This window comes from Silurus meridionalis, chromosome 9 (assembly GCF_014805685.1).
Source record: "Silurus meridionalis isolate SWU-2019-XX chromosome 9, ASM1480568v1, whole genome shotgun sequence".
Classification (NCBI taxonomy): Eukaryota; Metazoa; Chordata; class Actinopteri; order Siluriformes; family Siluridae; genus Silurus; species Silurus meridionalis.
The window spans coordinates 23095900-23119899 of NC_060892.1; the positions used below are offsets into that span (position 1 = coordinate 23095900).

A 24000-nucleotide genomic window follows, 5' to 3' on the forward strand; every position below is an offset into this window, starting at 1 on the left:
ACACAATCCCCAACTATGAGAAGTTACTATTAGTCGAGAATCACACATTTGAGGAATTCGCAGAGGTCAGTACAGCATGAATGCAATGGCTAAGCTTTGCTTTAGGCAAATCACCTTCCTAAGTAAGTAAGTATTACACCAATTGATATTTTTCAATAAACCATAACTTATATTATATATATATGGTGAAAGATTCTTTTGGAAACTGATTTTACGACTTTTGTGTCATCTTTAAAAACTCGATATATATATATATATATATATATATATATATATATATATATATATATATATATATATATATATATATATATATATATTTAAACCCCAAGTGATATATAAACCTGAACACAGGTAACCAGCCCTAAAGACCTACAGGCATGCCGGAGAACCAGCTTTGACTGAGGCGTTAGCAAGCATTTCTGCATTCATTACAGCATTATGGTTTTGCTTAAAGCAAACCACAGCACAGCCTGCAGCACATTCAACTCACACACATTCCCTTGATTCCAAGTGGATCCGACGACTTCAGAAGGTCACGAGTTTAAATCCCAGCACCACAAAGCTGGTTGTAATTGTAAGTTACATTGGATATCTACAAAATGTAATTCAAGTTGCTTTTTCCAGTTGATTGTCGACTCAAACCCTTTTAAAATGAGGTATTTACACAAAAGTGGGTCGTGAGCGATTTCTACACTACACTGCAATAAATAAGCACCAAGCATACAGGAAGAATTGAACAAGCAAACGTTTTCAAGCTGCATCTAAACGCAAAGGCAAAATCAGTTATCGTTTTTTTTTTTTTCTTAATGAAATGTTTATCTTCTTTGCATTAATAAGAATTATTTTAAAGATGATTCAATTTGCTTGAAATATTTTTGGGCCAATACTCAGTTTACAGTATAGGAAGTTGAAATGAAATGGCTTCATTATATATGGATACACAGGATGCATTTATTTAATGACATGTTTTAAAGATTTTAAGGGAAAAATGCATTATATTGAAATTAAATACAGCAGATGAGATTTTTATTAGAATTGCAATAAAGGAAAGCGACTGATCTCCACACTATAGTGAACATTCCAGGTGCAAAAATTCTCGAAGGAGGATTCCACCCGCTCCCTCCAAGAGGTATGACGCACTCAAAGGAAAAGGTCGCAGAAACCTGTAATAGCTGGTGTCGCTGTGATTGATGGAAACTTTAGAGAACACCCCTCCCACCCAGACAGCATTCGATCGTCGGGTGTGCTTTTTTTTTTTTTTAACACAAACACATTCTAGAGGTTAATGAATTATATGAAAAATATGCAATAAAAACCCTTATTTTACATATTTTTTTTATTTCAATCATACTTGGCCAGTGTTACTTATGAAATAATGTGCAAGATACAAACATACATGGTTGATCACAAGACATACAGCATTTGATTGTAGAACAAATAGTTATAGTCGTATGAGCATGAATTTTTACCACTGAATACAAACTGATTCTTGTATTGCCTCTAATAAAAAAAAATAAAAAAAACAAACAAACAAACAAAAAAAACATACACACTATATAGACAAAGAACACTTGAATTTTCCCAGCCGATTTTCCTCAAATTTGGCCCAAATTTTACCACAAAATTGGGGGCACGCATTTGTATAAGATGTCTTAATACTGTGGCATGAAATTTTTACCTTCACTTGAACTAGGAGACTCAAAAATTTGCACTGTGCACAAAACCAGATCAATGAAGATATGGTGTACATTGGTTTGAAGATGTAGAAGTTCTTCAGTGGCCTGCTACAGAGCTCTGACCTCAACCCTATTGAACACTTTTGGGATGAACTGAAACGCCCACTCAACATCATTACCCTTATGGCCAACTAAATCGCTCATGTGTCTATATAGTGTTTGATTTAGATTCATTGCTCCTCGAAATATGAGAGCTAATGACAGTAGTTCAAGCAAAAGTCACTTTACAGCAAGCACTTTATCATATTCCAGAAATGAGCCAACAAACAAACAGCAGAGATTTTTCTCCATTCAGTGCAAAACACGAATGCAATACCCTTTTATTTTTTCATTTCTGGCGCATACAGTAAACATCTCCGGAACCTTCTATCTTAATATTTCGAGTCATGCTGGTAAATAAATTCAGTTCAACAAAAAAGAAAAAGTATAACACTCTGTAACCTGACTTCGGCGCAGTAGCTCGCGCAATCCTTCAATGACAGATATGCGACGTTTTCATGTTCGTGAGCGTAAAAGGGATATAGTACTGGCAAAAGAACACTAGTATAGTAGAGGCACAAATACTGTACCAGAGGAATTGAGCTTTTCAGTTCTACACAAGGAAACATGTAGTACAAATCATTGTTTAGTACATTTCCCTGAACAAACGCAGACAAAATATAAAAACCGAGATCATTTTGGAATGAGAACAACTTGACAAATGGAATGATGAACTATAAATACTCCTGCTCTGTGTTTATTGTTGCATTTGTCTTCACCCCGGATGAATGCAAAACCCCACCCCCAACCCCCCCCCAAACACGTAAGAGAGACACCTGCTGGCGTGAAAAGTAAGTGTACATCAGTTGTCGGTGTACTGGCATGGCTGTAGGTGGCAGTCAATACATTTACTCACCATACGATCCGATACAATATCTGCAAAAAATCAATGATATGATTCTTCATGTTTACAAAACATAAATTAAAAATAAATAAAAAAAATACTCTTGTCATTGTTCAGAATTTTTTTTTTTCCTTCAAACATGCACAAGAAAATGAGTGCGTAATCATCGTGCACACTACGACAATATGATGTGTGTTCAAAAGTCTGGAATTGGTGTTTTGTACGAGTTCAGCAAAGAAATCACACCCGGCACCCTCCTGCGAGCGGTATGCAGCGATCTTCAAAAAAGTGAAGAGGGAAAAAAAAAAAAGAAAGAAAGAAAAAAAAAAAATACAGCAGTACAGCACAAAGTCATGAAATGACAGCAAGGGCCTCGAGTCACTGTCTGTAGTAGGCACCTGTGGGACAAAGACATATATATGCAAAGAATATGAACATATATCCATACATATTATAAACATTCTTTAAAAAAGATGTCCTTCCACTTGATACCTTTTTTTATTTTTTCTCAAGAAGATATTTTATGATGGCATTTAAAAATGTATATATATATATATATATATATATATATATATATATATATATATATATATATATATATATAAAACTATGATTACTAAAATAAAGTCATAGCACTACGAGAATAAAGCATCGAGCGTGCCGGTTTTCAACTCCTTCAGGGTCGATCTCTTTGATCATCATCCTCATGGTCTCTTGAGAAGCAACACATCCTCTTCAAATAGCATGCAGACGTAACCATGGATATCATTCAGACTGCACAAAAGAGGCCTTTTCCTCATTTATTTTTTCCTGAATAAATTGTTCTCTACATATAAAAAAATGGATGGGACTCAACACTGCCGTGATCTCTTAGTCCTCATAATAACTCCCTCATGATCCAAAGAATTCTTCGTGTACAAACCTTTGTAAGCAGCCTCGGGTCTGGAAGGCGGGCGAGGGGAGTAGTTATCTGTATATTCATAGCTGGGGTCAACATTCACATAGTTAGGGATATGTGGTGGAGGAGGAGGTCTACAAAAGAAGTAAGACATAAATCAAGGAAATGTAAAAAATTGTTATGGGACATTGTGGGTTTGCAACACAAAATATTAGGGAATCTCCATTGCATGCGCATGCCTAGTACCTGGATGGTTTGGGATTCCGAGCCTTTTGGTAGTCGTGCTCTTCTCGCGTTCGAGGCCGGGCCATTTCCTCCTCTGTGGGCTGAAAAACACAGCGCACATGGGTCGATATACTAAAGGAAAAACAGATTATATATCCATCTACACTTACAGGCCACTGAAATGCCTGTATAGCTGCTCATTTGTTATCCAATCAGTAAAGGACGTGGTGAGAGAGCCACGTATTAATTAATTGTAAACATTTAAAAACTTCAGATGAAGAAAATCAAATGCTCCAATTTTTTTCAAACTTGTGCACAAAGTATCCGTTTGTTCATAGCTGACAATAGGGGGACCTGATGTGGTCATCTGCACTTCTAGCCCCATCCAACTCGAGATGTATTAGATTGAGATCCATACAGATAGTTTTTCCAGGTCACTGGGCTATACAGTAAAACCCTGTTGTGCGAGCAACTAATAGTACGAGCAAACGGAGATACGAGCGACCTTGCTCGCAAAATTTTACCCTATTTTCGGTCGCTCTCATTGTTCAGTGCAGCAAAAACATAACTTTTTTAGCGTTATATTTTTATTTCACTAGAAATCTTGAAAAATGTCTCCCAAGAAAATCAGTGATGGTGCAGTCAAAACGAAAGTAAATAGAATTACCGTGGAATCCAAGAAGGTTACGAGCGTGGTGTGCATCTAACACTCGCAATCAACCACTACCACATGGGTAATTGTACTGGTTTACTGGTGTACCGGTGTATTGGTTTGTTAAAATAGGCTAAAAATACTTTTTAAGTGTAGAAATAACTATCGAATGAGGTTTCGGAACGGATTGAATCGCTTTTACATTCATTCCTATAGTGAAAATTAAGGTTTGAACATACAAGCAAATGGACCTACGAGCAATTTTCAAGAACGAATTATGCTCGTCCAATGGGGTTTTACTGTACAGTACAAGAGCAGCCTCTAGAGGTGAATCAGAGACACCACATGTTGTTTTAACTGCATTTATTTATTTGAACTTTTTGTTTGACTTTGAACGCTTGTCTTTTATTTTCCTCAATAATATTTTAAATAATGAATATATTAATATTTATTTCATTTAAGACATTTTCATAATTCTGTACTGTATTTTAAGTTTTGTAATAAAGATCAGTACTATTTTACATGAAGTGTTATGTTTGTTTTTTATCCAGTATCATTTAAAAACTATTGTTTTTCTAATCGGTTATTGGCAAGTTTGATTCAATCTAGCCATCAGTATTGGTAAAATCCACTATGGGTTGACCTCTAGGTGCCAATGGTATTACCCTGAAATCTCCCTCGGCTCGTCTCTGCTGTCTTTCTTTCTCTCTGGACTTCTTGTACTCCCTTTCTTCTTCCTCCATGAATCGCCGAGCTATTTCCTTTTAGGAAAAAACAGTGTGTTAATTACACAAAGAATGAAATCTAAAATGAACAGCACTCAAGAGAATAGAAACACGGTTTCATTTTTCTTTCCTTATTTGATTAATTTAAGCCTTAGTAGCCTCACTTGGACAAATTTATGGTTAATTCAGAAGTAAAAATAACCTACTAACCTCATCTTTTGCAACTTGAGCAGCTCGTTTGTCAAGTTTACTTGCCTACAAAATAAAAAAATATGTTAATATTTTGAGAATTGTAAAGATCCAAATTTTCCACTGATACACAAGTGGCAGGCATACCATGATTTCCTCTTCCTGTATTTTTCGTGCCACCTCCATGTCTCGGAGTTCCTGGGCTCGCAGGTCTATCTGTGACAAACCGTGCATTGCGTCCTTCAACCCGTACTCCTCTTGCACGCCACGTCCTACAGGGGTCACCAAAGAGCCATATTCCTGTCATTCTAACATGTTCTAAAAATCGAGTCATACAATAAGGCTTGGATGCACACTTAAAGTTAACAAGAGAGAAAGTTGATTAGTACGATCACAAATCAAATTGACAAAACACGAAAAAGATTCTTGAATATTCTAAACATGCTTCGTTGCCATTTGTTTGCCATATGGATTTGTGCCATGTACCGAAAGAAAAGAAATCATATGCACACTCATATATTGGTCAGAAGATTCACCCAGAAACCCACAAAGAAGATAGTTTGGAATAAGTCTTAGATTATAGATCGGTTAAAAGCCCCTCCACCAGTTCACCCAAGCAAGGGTCAGTGAAGACACATAACACACTGATACACAGGGGCCCTTGTGCATACCTCTACACCTGGGGGTTTGCCCTTTAGAGTTACTTCTAGAGTTGGGCTCCTCAAACACCTCATCGTTGCTGTGGTGCCTCTGCCTGCTGGTGTACTCTGCGTTCTCCTCGCTTTCCTCTGAACAGCGTTTACCAGAAGACGGACTATCCACCTCTCGTCCTCTGCTGTCTCTGTCCCTATTCCAGAGTCTTTCCTCTTCCCTTACTCTCTCCTTGCGTCCACGTTGGTCTATGTCCAAATCTAAATCCAAGCTTTTGTGTATATAACCATGTTCTCCCATGTCCACATCTTTGTGCCGGAGTCTGTCTCTACTTTGGTCTCTATTTTTCTCTCTGTATTGTGCCTTATCTCCTTTTCCCCTTCGTTCTCGCTCATTATCTTGTTCCTTCCTCCTTGTCCTGTCCCTGTCAGGGGGGTCGTCCCTATGCGCTCGTTCCTTTGCAGTCGTGGCCGCGTGCTGGTTGTGACGTGGTTCTGCTTCCGCATATCGGTTTCTTCCAGTCATGTATTCCTCTGGGTATTTAGTCCTTACCTCTGCATGGTGGTGCTCGGGTGCTTGCCTTCTGGCCTTGCCTTCGTTTCTCCCTCGGCTCTGTTCAGATTTATGAAGCTCAGAGACTCTCGAGGGATCGCCTTGGAAGGGGAAATGTTCAGCAGGTCTGTTTTGAGTGTCCAGTCGTCGGTGATCTGGAGATCGACCTTGACTTAACTCGCGGTACCTTTCTCTGCCAGGTACTGGCAAATCAGAGACTGTGGATTCCACACGGGGGTCTGAGGGGAGTCGACCTCGACTTAATTCGCGGTACCTTTCTCTGCCAGGCACTGGCAAATCAGAGACTGTGGATTCCACACGGGGGTCTGAGGGGAGTCGGCAGGCTGGTTTGGAGAATATGTAGGGAAGACAGAAGTTACATAAAAAGTACTGGTTTTAAAAAAAGTACAATAATTCGAATGGAACATTTGAATAATAAGCCTAATAATTTGAAAAATGAGCCTAATTTTTTAATTTATGCATTATGCGCAAGTCCAAAGGTGTTTGGTGGACTTTTAGACTTGAAAGGGTCCTGATGAAGAAACCATAGACTAGATCCATAAACGGGATTGTAAAACCAGTTTAACGCAAACAGAAGCGTCTGTAAAACAGCGTTATCGTCCCGAGAGCTTGTTTGTTTGCTTAAATGGGACACTTCCCAACGGCTCTTCAATCTGCTCCAAGCTCAAAGAAACAACTGAAACAGCTGAATTTGAAAAGCAAAAAATAATGTATAATTCAATTTTAATCACAACATTTGTTTTACTGACACGCCAAGTCTCAAAACAAGCACCGAAATCCAACCTTAATGCACACATCCGGCAATTTAAACAATCCGTGTGGAAACAGGAAAAGTTGATGATTAACCTGATGATTAACGTAATTTAAAAACACCATAATTTAAAACATTTACAAGAGCATTTTTACGATCTCCCGGTCATCTGAAAACGAAAAAACTGGCTTGTGTAAGTAAATTGCTCAGTGCAAAGAAAGAGAAATACCAGACAGTCTGTCTGTCTATCTATCTGTCTAAAACTCAAGCTCAAACTTTTGCAAAACCAAGTCTCAAATCAAGCACCAAAATCCGCTATAAAGCACTCATCCGGCAATTAAAACCGTCTGTGTGGAAACATAGCAAAAGCTCAGTTTAGTGTCCTGATGATTTATGTAATTTGAAACACCATAAATGAAAACATTTGCATGAGTATTTTTACGAGCTGCCCTGTCATCTGAAAACGTAAACTGGCTTGTGTAAGTAAATTGCTCAGTGCAAAGAAAAAAGTACAGTAATCCCGTTTATCAAGGTGGTTACGTTCCAAAACCGCCCGCGATAAATGAAAAACCACAATAAACGAATGCCACCCCAAAAAAGCTAATTTATGTATACAGTACTGTACTGTATTAACATTTTACTTCATTTTATAATAAATAATGATTATACAGTACTGTACTATATTAACAATGTACTTTATTTTATAATAAATAATAATTATACAGTACTGTACTGTTAACATTTTACTTCATTTTACAATAAATAATGATTATACTGTACTGTATTAACATTTTATTTCATTTTATAATTAAATAATAATATTTGTATTAATAAAATGTCATTATTTCTACATAAAACTCCATAAAAACAATTCCCTATAAGTTTTTTGGTGTATCATGCTATCCGCGAGAGACGGAGAAAATTACTGTAATGGGAACATGGTATTTCTATTTGCCATTTTCACTGGCATAGTCTTAATATTTATTTGCTGTACATTTTTTACATATTTCTCTGCACTTGTGAGTTTGCACAACGCTCCGATTTGCATTTCTGCTAGATGCTTCTCTGCACCTCATGTATCTGTACAACCAGGAGTGGCTGATATGGGTGTGGGCCTGGCATTAATCCTTCTATTAGACATGAACAAGGCAAGAGCAAACAAATATCACCGTTGGTGCACAAAAGCAGCCCAGACAGAGGGTGGAGTCAGCTGAGTCATGGGGGAAAGCTTGTTTTTCCAGTTTTTTATTTAACCACAGAGAGTCGTTCTGAAAGGCTGAGACGGTCAAATATCGAGCTCGTGAACGAGGAAGTAGTGAAAAACTGAGGATCCTAGCAGGTTCACGACCAATCAATCTGGCTTTTGAGGCAGCTACCTCTTTTTTTTGTGCAACTGTGAAATTTACAGATCTGCCAGACCCTTGGGGTTTCAATTAGGGATGCACCGAATTCTCGGCCTAAAATGGCCCAAAAAAGTGCATTTTAGGTTTTCGGAAACAGTTTGTTGTGATGACGCAAACAGAAACCGCGGCCTGCACGTGCTTGTCGGTGTGGACGTATTTCAGTATATCTGAGAATGTAATCGCGAAATTTCAAGATGGGGTGCGTCTGCAAAGACTTTCTCCACGTCGGGTTTAATTTATCACCTGAAATCCAAACATCCCGATCGCTATGCTGAATATGAGAGGAACGCTGCACAGAAAAGCAAAATCCCTTCGAGCATGCGCACTCCGTCTGTGGCGGACGTTTTTGAAAAGGCAGGAAGTTTCCCAGTGATAGTGTTGTATTGTTGTATCTTTAAGCAGTTGCACTTGTTCTGAATGCACTTTGTTTTTATGAAAGAACATATTTAATTTTACAACCTTTCAGCAGGCCAGAGGGCCTGTACATTATTATTTAAGTGCATTTAAGTTAAACATTTAAGTTTGAATTTTAATTTTTATCCTGTGCATTGTTGCAATGTGCTATAAATAAATATTTTCATAATTTGTAATTGATTTATTCTTTGAAACAAAAATTGGAATGCCTTGATTTTAGTAAGGTTAGTACACAGTCATAAATGCAATGGTAATAATAATTGCCATAATTTCTTTCGGTGTTTCGGTTTTCGGCCTTGCTTTCCTCTTTTTCGGTTTCGGCCAAGAATTTTCATTTCGGTGCATCCCTAGTTTCGATGGCATTAATTTATTACTAACGATAGTATTTAAAACAAAACAAAACCCACCTACTCCTGAACTTCTGAACTTCCTGAAAATCTACAGCTCACAACACACATCTTGACTGTCATACTGCTGCTATCTGTCTTGCACCTTACAAATGCCTTTATAGTTGAGAAGAGTATAAAGGCTCTACTTTCTTCCTGCTGATTTTAATGAAAAATCACAAATAAGTTAATCAAATGCGTGTATTCATATTCACCACAATTAAACTACACTAGACAATTGTCAACTGTAACCAACACTGGTGCTTAAAGTAAAAAACCCTGTATAGTGCCTGCCAAGAGCTTGGAAAACAACTAGACCTTTTTGAAAAACACATGCATGTGCAAAAAACAAGGTCATTTAATGATATAAGCATTTACTTTAACCAAACAAATATATGGATATCCAGATGTTCAACTTTTTTTCCCCCCGGAAAAATCATCCCTTTTTGTTTCTCCTAACATTCAGCTGAAATACTTTGCCAGGCCTCTTGAAAAACTTGTCAAAGGTGTTGTTGACTAGTTGAAGAGTTCTTACTGATGTTGCGATCCTGTTCATCCCAGAGCAGTTCAATAGGATTACAGTGCAGTGACTTGGCAGGCTGTTGCATGAGAGATAAACACTCCAGCTGGCTGTTCGCAAGTGAACATTTTGCACTCAAAGTTGATGTGTTAGAGGCAGGAAAAATGGGCAAGCATAAGTATTGGAGAGAGTTTGACAAGTCAAATTTTGATTGCTATTTGTGACTATTTGCAACTGCAGCTCTTGTGGGGTGTTTCCCAGTCTGCAGTGGTCAGTATCTATCAAAAGTGGCCCAAGGAAGGAACAGTGGTGACAGGGTCATGGGCGGCTGAGGCTCGTTGATGCACGTGGAGAGCGACGGCTGGCCCGTGTTGTCTGATCCAACAGACGAGCTCCTGTAGCTGAAATTGCTGAAGTTAATGCTGTAATGTTCGACATGGCAGCAGTGTTTTGGCAGCAAAAGGGAGACCAACACAATAGTAGGCAGGCGGTCATAATGTTATGCCTGATTGGCAATCCAGTTTCCACCACTCCAGCCGCTCTAATTTAAATATCAACACGTTGCTGATGAAACCAGCACTTATGAAAACAACTGATAAAACAAATCATGTCTTTAGAACATCTAGAACATCAACCAAACGTCTAACATAAAAAAGATCAGCATTTTGACATGGTTTGACCCAGGAACAAGGCAGTACAAGATCTTTTTTTTTAATGCAGTAAAACCCTGCAGAGATTACCTATGTGCACACTTGTTTACACACACACACACACACACACACACACACACACACACACACACAGCTGTCCCACATTTCTCCACTATTTACCCTCTCCCAAGGTACACACCTCCTTTGTCTTCATAGTACTGCTCTTCCAGTTTGGCCTCCAGCTGCTTTTGCCGCCTCCGTTCCTCTTTCATCTCTCGCTCCTGCAGCTTACGAGCAATGGCCTATGAATAAAAGCAAACACCACACACGCTTTATGTTTTCATTTAAACTGTTCCAACTAGTGCTTCTTTTCCAGCCTCCAGACCAACAGAAGTGTGAACAATGGTTATCAATCCCCAGTTCTGAAGAACACTATTAGTAGTGTGGCTGGAATCAAAGGCAATGGAGTGCAATTAATTCGATGTCTTAGGTTACTTCCTGGTTTTACTTTTGTGATTCTGGTGAAGCGTTACTGAAACACTGAAACACACTCGCACTGGACGAGAGTGTTGTACATAAGCGTGTCTTCGTGGTGCACTGAGACCATCTTGCACATCTAAAAATGTTCTAATGCAAAAAAAAAAAAAAGTCACTTCTTGTTTACAGGCATGCAGCGTTTAATACAGACTTTAAATATTTTTTATTGCACCGAATCGCACCCTGTTGTTGAGGAACTAGCAGAGGCGGGTGGGCTGGAAAATGTGTTCATTTTTATAGCCGGACGCCTACAATGCCGTGCATCAAGATAGCAACATAATCCAAAATAGTTTTTCTCTCAATGTGGTTTGTTTGAATATAGCACTAGGTAACAGTTTGAAAACAGTAGCACATGACATGCATCTCTCGGCACCCCATTTGTAAATCAATAACCCCTGTGAGTACTTATCTTAGATAGAGTACAGGCCTTAAAACTGCAATATATTCCCAGTTTAAAAAAACGAGTAAAACAAGAGAGAAACAATATGTCCCTGGTAAACTGGTACTGATCCATAGACACTAACCTCATCCTTCGCCTCCTGCTGCTTCTGCTTCTCGGCCTGCCAGGCCAGCTGCTCCTGAATTTCTTGAGCTATTTCGCTGTCAATGCGTTCCCTATTAAAAAAAAAAAAAAGAACAATTTTAAATACAATTATAAAGCTTATTATTAAAATTGTTTTTGAGGATAATGAACAGTTAAATTTAATTAGATAATAGTGTCTGTCAGGTCTGTCAATCTGCAATTCCTGAACAGGAATAATGTAAAGGCTCAACAGGAAAAGGTCAGGGATGCAGAACGGACATTTTCGGTGCAGTCCAAATGCCAGTGTGCATATACATTATAGTGGGGTTTATAGAAAGTGCATGTCTAAGTTTGAATGTAAAACACTACAGATTTTTACATCCAAAAAAGTAGATTGGTTTGCAGTATAAAATAAAGAAAAAAATGTACAGCAAATAACGGAAGGATTTTTTCCCCACATGTGCTTAGTGGCTTTCTAGAATGAAATCTGCAGGAGAGCAAACAGCATATTTGCATCATGTCCCTATGTTTCATATAAATATACAGTTCCAAACAGAAGTTTGGAAACACAGTTTTTTTTTTTTTAAGACGCATGTTCCTTTTGTTTCTCATTTAACGGTATTAAAATACAAATATTGAAATGTAAACAGATGTCCCACTTTATTTTCATTCTCGAAAATAATAATAAAATAGCTTAAAACGCTCAACTAAAATACTTTGCCATGCCTCTTGGAGATTTCTTTCTGACCGTGCAATCCTTTTCATCCCAGAGCAGTTCAGTAGGATTTGGGTGCTGTGTCTGGGCAGGCTGTTCCATGATAGAAAACACTCCAGATGACTGTTTGCTCTCTAAATAATGCTTTCAGAGCTCGCTCATGCGCTTCGGGTCATTGTCTTGTTGTATGGTTAAATTGGTACCGAATAGCCGCAGTCCGGACATTGGGTTGAAATGTGGAATGGTAGCCATGTTGGTTCAGTATTCCGTTCACCTGGAATAAGTCTCCGACCTTGTCTGCTTCAAAGGAACCTCAAACCATTCAGCTTTTACCACTGTGTTTGACTGTGGGACAGAGGCAGTCTGCTAATATCTCTACGTATATAAGTTCTCCTGCTAGAGACAAATTCAAATTTGGACTTCACAGAACTTTCTTCCACTTATTTACTGTCCAGCGTTTTTCCCTTTACTGAGTTTACGGCATGTAATCAAAAGGAAGTTGCATGCGTCCTAAAAGTGACAAAAGACAAGGTGTTTCCAAACTTTTGACAGGAACCATATACCGTATTTTCCGGACTATAAGCTGCTACATTTTTCCCACGCTTTGAACTCCGCGGCTTAAACAATGAAGCGGCTAATTTATGGATTTTTTTCTAGGTTTTTCCCGGTTTTACAAGCTTCAAGCCAAAAACCGAGCCCCATAACATTAGACCAATAAAATTGCCGAACGGGTTAAGGACTGTCAACAGGAAATATGAATCATTGGTCATGTTGAAAACAACCGGGCATGAAAAAAAAACGCACTTCACCTGTGTTCTGAGCTGCACGGCATCGGGAGAAAAGATTCACCAATGGTGATTTTTAAACGCACGACAATGCCAAAAGAAAAACTGAAATTGTTGTGAAAGAAAGGAGGAAGACAGTGAACAATTACTTTCTTTGAAGGCTACTGTTTTAGATACAAGCCGTGTAACAGGCACCGTCTTTCGTTAAAGCCTGTGTAAAGTTCATTAGTTTCAATGTAGGAACCTGCGGCTTATAGACAGGTGCGGCGTATTTATGTTCAAAATAAAAATTAGGGATGCACCGAATATTCGTCCACCGAACATTTGCGGCCAAAAATGGCCAAAAAGTGCATTTTCGGTTTTCTATTTTCTGACGCAAACAGAAACTGTGCTTGTCTGCGGTGTGGACGTATTTTAGTATATCTGAGAAAGATCACAGATAGCGATTTGCAAAACATGTAATGCCGAAATTTCAAGATGGGGTGCGTCTGCAAAGACTTTCTCCACATCGGGTTTAATTTATCACCTGAAATCCAAACATCCCGATCGCTATGCTGAATATGAGAGAAACGCGGCACAGAAAAGCAAAACCCCTCCGAGCATGCGCACTCCGTCTGTGGCGGACGTTTTTGAAAAGGCAGAAAGTTTCCCAGTGATAGTGTTGTATTGTTGTATCTTTAAGCAGTTGCACTTGTTCTGAATGCACTTTGTTTTTATGAAAGAACATATTTAATTTTACAACCTTTCAGCAGGCCAGAGGGCCTGTACATTATTATTTAATGTACACATGAGTGCATTTAAGTTAAACATTTAAGTTTAAATTTTGATTAATTTTATCCTGTGCATTGTTGCAATGTGCTATAAATAAATATTTTCATAATTTGTAATTGATTTATTCTTTGAAACAAAAATTGAAATGCCTTGATTTTAGTAAGGTTAGTACACAGTCATAAATGCAATGGTAATAATAATTGGCATAATTTCTTTCGGTGTTTCGGTTTTCAGTTTTCGGCCTTGCGTTCCTCTTTTTCGGTTTTCAGGTTTCGGCCAAGAATTTTCATTTCAGTGCATCCCTAATAAAAATCTATGTAAAATTCAGTGGTTGCGACTTATATTTGGGTGCGCTTAATAGTCCGGAAATTACGGTATACATTTTTACACAGATGTGTCTAATATTTTAATTTAAATGTAATTATTGGACTAATACTCTAATATTAAACACATCTTTACTCTCACTCAATCCATTCTCAAACAGTGCAAAAGCAAGAGATGATATCTAATAGAGATGGGAAAAGGGGTCAAAGCCTTCAGGGCCTCAGGCAAAACACACCTGCACAAAACATTCCAGATTGAATATGACTATATTCTGTTTTTATTGAGGGGAAAAAGAACCTGAATGCTGCTGGGTTGCAGTATGTTTTCACGACAACTCGTATCAAAAGTTATCTGATGTTATCGGAATTCCGATACAAAAAATGCACTGCGGAAAATCTCTGCTGCGCAGTCACCGATAAACGTGACACTGACGAATCGTTACAGTTCTGTCCCTGCTGTTCTGTTTTTGTATTTCTGGGCTGCTTACAGATCTTGATGCTTTTTTTGGCTTTTGGCTTTGGCGCGCTGGTCCTCTTCTTCTTGGAGACGCTTGGCCACACGGAGATCCTGCTGGACCAGACGACTCTTGTGGATGTTGGAGGCCAGATGGCTCTCAACTAGACAAGTAAACAAAAGCAATCATGGGAAAAGGAAAAAACAAAGTCATACTCTCATCACAAACATTCCAAGATGAAAAGATCTAGAGTATGGATGAAAGTTTTTTCTGTTTTTAGCAACAGCAATTATCTTCAGTGGCTGTTTCTCTACTTTATCTAAGTTTATTCACTAGAGTTTGTTTTGCTGATCTGATTTCTAACTATGTACACTACTAGTCAAAAGCTTGGCACTTTACTTATTGGCTGCATTACCTCTGCATGTTCTTTGGAAAAACTATTTAATGTATTATTTATTTATTTACTGTGCAGCCAATAATAACTGTGACCAATACTTTGTTAAAAAATTTGACACAGTGATTGTGAAAGGTCTCAGTTACCTACAAAGTAAGTCGATGTACATCAAGCAGGTGATCCAACGGAACAACAGGGCAGATTTGATGCAAAATCATAGGGGGAAAAAAAAAATTCTCTGATTCTTTGGATTCTAAGAGTAAAATGAATGAATGGATGTAATGGTGGAGTCACCGAACAAAAAAAAAAAATTAAACAACAAAGATTTGGCATATTAACATCAAATTCATGGATATCTTATAGGAATATCCTGGCACTGATTGGCCAAGTGGGTTCTAAACTTCCCCTATCACTAAGGGTAGAACCCATGCTGCTCTTAATAAAGGTTTGTGTTTTGTGGATCAATAATAAACCTCTAATCAGGTTTTCTGCAGGTTTCACAAAGTCAAATTCAAGACTTTTAAATACCTTTTAAAACCATTAAGAATGAAACTTAAGAGTATCGCTAAACTTGCACTTCTCCCCATAGCTGAAAAATAAAATTTGTTTTAGTTTGAGTGTGAAGGTCTTGTTATACAGTATTATCTTGTTGACCAGTTTGGTTTTACAGGTTGGTTGCAAAATCTTGTTTGAATAACGAGGAATTGAATAGAATACGATGCATTTACTTGTCACATTCATTACAACCCAGTGAAATTCTTTCTTTGAAGTCCCAGTGATGTTCAGAAGCTGGGGTCAGAGCGCAGGGTCAGCCATGATACGGCACCACTGGAGTACAGAGGGTTAAGGGCCTTGCTCAAGGGCCCCAGGATTGGCAGCTTGTTGATCATAGGGTATGAGCCCCCTGAATTTCCAATCAATAACCCAGAGCCTTAACCACTGAGCTACCAATTCCCTATCTGCATTAGGTCACAGCTATGTGTCAGCTGCAATTCAGAAAATGTTTCACTCACTTGCGACTCACTGAATTTGTAATATATCATTGCATTCATCCAGTGCTGGCTTATCAAGTTGTATTTGAAATTGTGTTGCTTCTGAACATGCCTTGCACACTATTCGCTGGATTTCCTGTTTCAGACGCACTGGGGGTCAATGCCAATATGTGAAATCGAATCACAGCATAGGCATTTTATGTGGACTTTTTAAAAGGGGTCATTATCAGTGGAATAAAGCAAAAAGGTTTGTGTGTATGTATTAGAATAAAGGCCAGATTTACAGTAACACTTCAACACAATTTGAATGCTGTTAAACTGGCTTAGCTACATTCAAACCAAATGAATCTCCGGTTTCGGACTTTTGAGTCACATGGGTATACTCTTGTTTATTTTTATGCATCACATGTCGTATATGTTTTAATAGGATTTTGTTTGAAATACCCAAAGCACTTACTCTCTTGTTCTTGAAGGTTGTGGGCCAGACAGTGATCCTCCAGCACAGCGAAATCACGACACACTATGGAAAAATAAACAGAACACGGAACAGTTAAGGTGCGGCCAGATTTGCTCGGCTATGATGCGTCACAATTATAAGCAATGACGTGTTGGCCTACAGGTCAACTGCAAACCTTAAAAAAGAGCAGAATTTTAAACTTGCAACATTTTCACTCTGAAATGAATTGTATATAAATAACTACATTAAGCATGCAACAAAAATAATTACATTAAGCCTGCAACAAGTGATCAATAAAATTGCTAATAATCGAAAACAAAATTCGTTGTCAACGAAAGCTGGTATCGATTAATTGGGCTGCTGAAGTTACAAGTTAGAGTGACGGTAAGAGAATACATCCGCTTGTGAAATGGCAGCGACTACAGGTCAACTGGCAGCAGGAAAAAGTGTGCGTTCAAGTCATCCAAACCATGGGAGCATTTTTATAATATACGCAACAAAGAAGACTGTAACCTGCAGATTATGCACAGCTTGAGTTTGTGTGGGATGGAAGTACCACAGTGATGCACGAGCACATGAAAAAAAACACACTGGTGTCGCGGATAAAGGCGAAACATCAGCACGGTAAGCAAAAACTGTATAATCCTCATCATGTGAAAATGGTACAGTTTAATGAAGTGTTTTTTGTATAAAAAGTTTGTTTGCTAACTGTCGGAAAGTCGCACTGGATCCGAATCTAAAAGCAGCAAATAACAGCAGCAGTAAACGATTACATTTTTAGTCACTGTTCAGGTTTCAGGCAAATGATTATGCATTTGTCAAGACTGTTAACTTGCAGCGTTTCTCCGTTCCATTCTCTCATTATGGCATTTTTCTACTACAAAAGTAACTTATCCGTTTTCAAACATGATTTACTGCGGCTTTACTATGTTCAAATGCTACGTCATTTATGCCTATATCAATTTAATATTATACAAAATTGTATTAATTATATATTGCTTACATCTTCACAACCGAACAAGATGTTTGTGTATTTTTGAACAAAAATGGTTAAAACAATGATGTATTATATTTCATATTGAACTTTTTAAGCATGGTTACTTACCATTCGCAATTATCATTAAAAACAATACAAATGTTGATTTACACAAATTGCTTCACCTTGCAAACTCAAATGCTGTTTTCTCAGGGGGTTTTTTTCTATAGAAAGGAGAAATAGGGATTTCTCCTTTCTGTAGGAAAAAAAACTGAGAAAACAGCATTTGAGTTTGCAAGGTGAAGCAATTTGTAATTGCTTGACCATTGCAATTTGTAATGTACTTCTCAACAAGCAGCTACTATAAGCTTTATAATGTCTAAATTGAATATTATTAAACTTAAAATGTGGCTTTTTGCGTTTTTTAAAGTACACTTTTATACATACATATGAATGAATACATTTTTTTCAATGGGATTAATCGATTAACCAGAAAAAAAATTATTAATAATAATAATAATCATCCGATTGACTAATATTAAAATAATCATTGAATGCATCTCTAAATCCCATTAACATTATATTCAGATAAAATGAATAATAGAATGGTCGAGCTCTCTCACTGGTTTCGCCTGCACTCTCCCCTACACTAAATTCAACCAAACAAGTGAAACGAGTAAAGTTAGACCATCTACTCCACCCTCCAGCCCGAGTACTGACAACTGATAGTCCTGTCATGCTAACCACTGCAACAATGAGCTACAGCCACAATGAAACGTTTGCGTTACAAAAATGTAGACTGCAATAGTTGAAGTTGTTTTGAGATATGCAGCATTTGGTTCATTTAAATAGAAATTGAATTGTGAACAGTTGTATTTTTCAATTGAATTCTTTTTTATTTGTATAGCACTTTTAACAATGGACAAAGCAAAAAAAGCTTTAAAGCAGTTTTAAAGAGATAAAGCAGGTTTTTAAAAAAATAACCATATAAAGTGGCAACCTGGTCCTGAGCTATTGTATTAGATTTCTGATGTTAATTACAGTCCAGATCCATCCTCAAAGTTCTTGTAAAATTGTAAAATAAAATAAAATAAAAATTATTAGGGGAAAAAAATAAATCATTTACAGATGTGTAGTCAGGAACTTAACATTTCTGTGATTTTGCAGTTATGTGCAAAAAACACTACATCTTACAGCCATTTGGCAGATCCCCTTATCCAGAGCAATTTACAATTATCTTTTTTATACAACCGAGCAATTGAGAGTTAAGGGCCTTGCTCAAGGGCCCAACAGAGACAACTCGGTAGTGCTGGGATTTAAACGGAGAAGTCTAACATTTTAACCACTGAGCTATCACTTCACAAAAATCTACACATTTTCGAAAAAGTACATTTGATAACATTCATTTACCCATAGCTTTAACATTATTTGTAGAATTTGTATGAAATTAATGCTGGGATTTTTCATGATTTCTAGGTGAAAAAAAAAACTAAATCCAGATTCATGAGTTGATTGGCTCATGTCCTGTTTTACTGGGAAAAACAAAACAAAACATACAAAAAACCTTCTGAATTGATTCGTATTTAAGTGTGCTGGTGTTAAACTGAGAGGTGTGACGAACATGCAAGAAAAAATAAGAAATCAGGAAGGGGGCAAACACTTTTACACCACTGCATATTATATTGCATTTTTTTATGTAATTAAAATGAAGTGAAACAAAAATAAAACAATCATACAATTTATTTAAGCTAATATAAAAAATCAAAGATCGAACATGAAATTCATAAACTAGCAGTAAGAAAGCAGGATGCAGGAAGTGAACCGAACATACTGTGTGTTAGGGGTGTTTTATTTATTTATTGATTTTTTTTTTTATGTGAGCTTCTAAATTAAGCCAAGAGACAGAGGTGTTTCTCTGCAGACTCTGCAGTGTGTTGTAGAAATTACGCCCAAAGAAAATCTAACCACGACAAATTAATTTTAAACTAAACATAATACCAATTATTATTTATTTGGTGTTGTTTCTTTATATTCTTTATGGAAGGGCGGTTTCTTGGTGATTTCAGTTTGCCGCACTTTGCATTATAGAATTTACTGACTAATAAACAACAGGGTTTTAAGAAAAAGGTTTCAGCATCTGAACCATTTTTTTTGTTTGTATGAAACCAAATGAAAATAATTAAAAACTAGCAGTAAATCCTGGTTGACTTTCAACATCACTCAGTGACTCTAATGTCAAGTACACCATGACACCAATGGCATTTTTTGGCACCTCAAAGCCTAGTCCTCTAGTCTGGTTTCTAATTTGTACACCACAAATACCTTTAAATAGATTTTAAACAGAAACGCAGCTGAAAACCACCTGAACTTCCTAATACATTGACCTTTTCTGGATCGTTTCCAATTTCTAACTAGTCAAGCTTTTGGGTAGAATGATAAACCTGTGCAACTCTTGCAGAAATTCAAACACTTATTTTTTTTATATTATAGTTGTGAATGCAAAACTCAGACTGACTCGGAGAGACAGTGACGACAGATGAACAACACCTAGTAACAAAGGCATAAATATGGGAGAGGACCATGCAGGCAGCTGCAGGAATGGTTCTGGACCAGACATAATAGTATAAATGTTAGGATAGACATGATTAGGTATAAATGACAAAAGTATGAGAGGTAGGACTATATGAACTGTATTGACTAGAAATGGTAAACTTCATCGGCTTAAATTTAACAATGTGATGCATCGATTTCAAAAAAGTGATCAATACTTTGTGACCAATAATTTATATGCAGATATAGATTAACATGGCAGAGGTAGAGCTGCATGTTCCCAGATTTTATTAAACCTCTATTCTTCTGGGAAGTTGTTCCTCTAGATTTTGGCATGTATGTGTAGCAAAGTTGATGTTGGATAAGGAGGTGAGGATGCAGTTAGCATCTGAGGTGCAGTCGGCTTTCCAATCTGTCTAAAGGTTTTTCAGTAGGCTTGAGGTCAGAGCTCTATAGCAGGCCACTGAAGGTTTTCCTTTCCATCCAATGGAAACCACATCTACATGGAGCTGGCTTTGTGCACAAGGTTTCCTCTGGAGTCTCCTCACTCAAACAAATGTAAAAGAATTTTAAAATACTAACACATCCGAAGCCTATACAATTGTGTGTCTCCTAACTTTGTGGTAAGAGTTTGGAGAAAAAAAACAGATACGGTTAAACAGTCAGATGTCCCAATACTTTTGTCCATACATAATGCATTTCACGCTGTATTCACTCCTGTGTCCAAATTGTATACCTGTGCAGCACAGTTGGCAAATGAATATAAAACAATTGTGAAGAAACAAGAGTAATTTTTTCTAATGGCATAAAAACTAAGGAGGTCAGTTATCCTTGATTTTGGCTCAAGATGCCTGTAAAAAATGCCTTTCAATGTAAAAATTTGCCCCAAATTTTTAAACATCTTTGATACGATCCTGTCACAATCCTTTGTCAAGAGCAGAAACTCTAGGGTGTTCATGTAGTAATCACATTTGTGAAACTAAAGGGAAAGAGGTGGAGCTTCCTGGTGGTGGTGGTTGTTATTATTGAATAATTCAAACCCCATGCAAAACCCTGTGCACAAATCCAGCTTCATATGGTTTACATAGGTTGGAAGATGTTATTTAACTTGAAGTAAATGCTGACCGCAAACCAGAACCACAAAAAGTTGAATGTCTTCCAAAAATAGTAAAGTTTATTATAAATTAATGCTTACAAAATAAGCTACATTTTGTAAATATGAATTGATTATCCTGTATTGGAACAGGAAATAGCGCTTACAAATCTTGTGCTCACGTGTCCACAAACTTTTGTTCATAAGACAAATGATACCTCGAAGATATTACCACATGATCGCACATGAACATTGAATATGAACATAGCCTAAAAAAGCAGCACGCATCATTTTTACACAAATAAGTGTAATGCCAAACCTTTTACGTTTTCCAGTTTAGGGCACTTTAGTGATGGTCCCTAACTTTTCAGGTCATTTTACTTCAAGTCAAATATTTTTTTTTTGTGACATTATTGAACAGTACAGTTACAGTTGTTACTTCTTTTGTCATATCAGAGCTACTCATTTAATTCTGTCCAGAAACCCAGAAAAAATGCTTGTACATCAAACAAACTTATCCATAGTAAAATGGCCACAGTGCCAAACACTGCAAAATGGCACAAGCTTTAAAACATGACCTGTGTTTTTAAAAACGAGTAAACCCACTGAAATTAATCTCAGAGAAATCCTTGCTTGAGACTTAAATTCAATTTATTTCCGTTTTACCTGTATAGCGCATTTAACAATGAAATTGTTTCAAAGCAGCTTTGAAATAAAGAGGTTATAAAGATGTATAACTTTAAGTGCCTATAAGTTTGTTCCTTATCATTTTAAGTTGGTCCCTAATGAGTCAGCCAGATGTGACTGTGGCAAGGAAACACTCCCTGAGATGGCATGAGGAAGAAACCTTGAGAGGAACCAGATTCAAAAGGGAACCCCATCCTCATCTGGATGCCACAGAATGTCCATTCATAGTTGCAGCATTGTTGAGTTGTGCTGTTCAGTGATGCTTAAACACAAAACTGTTTCTGCATATTTCTTGAGTTGCTCAGTAACTTCATAGATCTTTAAGCTGGTCATATGGACAATCCCCAGCTTCACAAAATGTTCAACTTGTTTGACCATTTTTTAAGCCAAAAGTAATTTGCTGATATGACAATGTAAATGTATTAATATTTCCTATAAATAATTTATCACAATTTGAAATATAAACTCTACAGTTAGGGTTAAAAAAGGTCAAAAAATGCAGAGGAGGTTTTATCTTGTTTAACACGTTCCACGGTTTCCATCATGTGCTTTTAATCTAAGTGAGGTGACGTATGCGGCGTGCTTCATACAAACAAACGGTTGGCAAAGACTTTTATGAGTAAATACGAACAGTTTTGACCTACAAGTATTCCTGTTTGATTACAGAATTCAAACCATCGTTTTTTAATAATTTACCTAACAAATTAAATAAATGATACACAATATAGACAAGGGTCTTTTTCAGCAATATGTGGCTCTTCCCCAAACTGTTACTACAGAGTCGGCGGCACGCATTTATATAGAATGGATGAACTGGTATGAAATTTTCCCTTCGTTTGAACTAGGACACACAAACCTGTTCTAGCATGACAATGCCACAGTGCACAAAGCCAGCTCCTTGAAAATATGGTTTATATGGGTTGCAGTGAAAGATCTTGTTTGGCCTGCTACAGGACTCTGACCTCAACCCTACCGAACAACTTTGGGTTGAATTGTATTGCTGCTGATGATATTGCCAGCGAAAGACTGCAGGAAAAATAAAGACTGTACAGTGAGAGTCAACATTAAAAGGTAGAGCATTCTTTTTCCGTTCCTTTATTTTGGGAATGTTTTTAAACCGTCACACTGCTTGTCTCTTGATCGCAACATAAAATTGAAATCGAATTCTAGCAACATACAGACAGGCAGGCAGACAGAAAGGCAGACTGACGGACAGACAGACAGACAGACAGACAGACAGACAGACAGACAGACAGATAGTAGCACTGTACAAATTAACAAGTGCAGTTGAATATGTAAAAGATATGTACAACAAATACATAAATATAAATTCTATGGGAAGCAACTAACTAAGTATATACACTGACCAGGCATAACATTATGACCAGTGAAGTGAATAACATCTGTTAATGGGTGGGATTTATTAGGCAGCAAATGAACATTTTGTCCTCAATGTTGATGTGTTAAAAGCAAAAAAAATTGGGCAAGTGTAAGGATTTGAGCGAGTTTGACGAGGGCCAAATAGTGATGGCTAGACGACTGGGTCAGAGCATCTCCAAAACTGCAGCTCCCATGGGGTGTTCCTGCTCTGCAATGGTCAGTATCCATCAAAAGTGGTCCATCACTGGACATCTTAATTATTTTTTTCTAAATGTAACATGTCAGATGAAGATCAAAAGGAAGAACACATTCCACTTTCACGATGGGAAAAACCAAGTCACTCTCTAAATGAGTGTAAATAAACCTCTTCCAGATCCGTTTCCATTCAGGGAGGGGGGGATTATTTGATCATACTGTGTCTGAAAACGTAAAAATATTCACCATAAACACACTTCTACCTGTGCAATAATGCTTAATAGCCCCAAAGCACATCGATTTATTCTAGCCATTCCTGAAATATACCACAAAAACTAGTGTTCACTTTGCACTTTTGATTTATTTACTCATTTCATGAATTTTCATTAGTAAAAACAAACTGTCTTAAAAAATGTTTTACTGCAGAAGGTTGAATAGGTTTGTTCCACAGGAAAAACCCTTAAACTTTACATAGAACCATTAAATATGGAATGTCCCCTTTTACAAG

At 37.3% G+C, this 24000-nt stretch overlaps 1 protein-coding gene and 1 pseudogene across 2 annotated transcripts in view; both read right to left on the reverse strand.

Moving 5' to 3' along the window:
- The window catches only part of LOC124391755, a 149-nt pseudogene extending 15 nt beyond the window's left edge, over positions 1-134 (reverse strand).
- A 1187-nt stretch (positions 135-1321) lies between these two features.
- Positions 1322-24000, reverse strand: part of ccdc50a (coiled-coil domain containing 50a) — a 32432-nt gene continuing 9753 nt past the window's right edge. The window contains exons 2-12 of one of the 2 annotated variants that reach the window (XM_046857851.1): positions 16612-16674; positions 14802-14931; positions 11721-11811; positions 10859-10961; positions 5983-6858; positions 5459-5583; positions 5333-5377; positions 5063-5158; positions 3767-3846; positions 3545-3654; positions 1322-3020 (exon numbers count right to left, since the gene is read on the reverse strand). In XM_046857851.1, the coding sequence (XP_046713807.1) occupies positions 3001-3020; positions 3545-3654; positions 3767-3846; positions 5063-5158; positions 5333-5377; positions 5459-5583; positions 5983-6858; positions 10859-10961; positions 11721-11811; positions 14802-14931; positions 16612-16674 (1739 nt within the window). In that variant the 3' untranslated portion in view covers positions 1322-3000. The remainder of the gene's footprint in view (positions 3021-3544; positions 3655-3766; positions 3847-5062; positions 5159-5332; positions 5378-5458; positions 5584-5982; positions 6859-10858; positions 10962-11720; positions 11812-14801; positions 14932-16611; positions 16675-24000) is intronic. The other variant, XM_046857852.1, reaches the window with a different exon arrangement.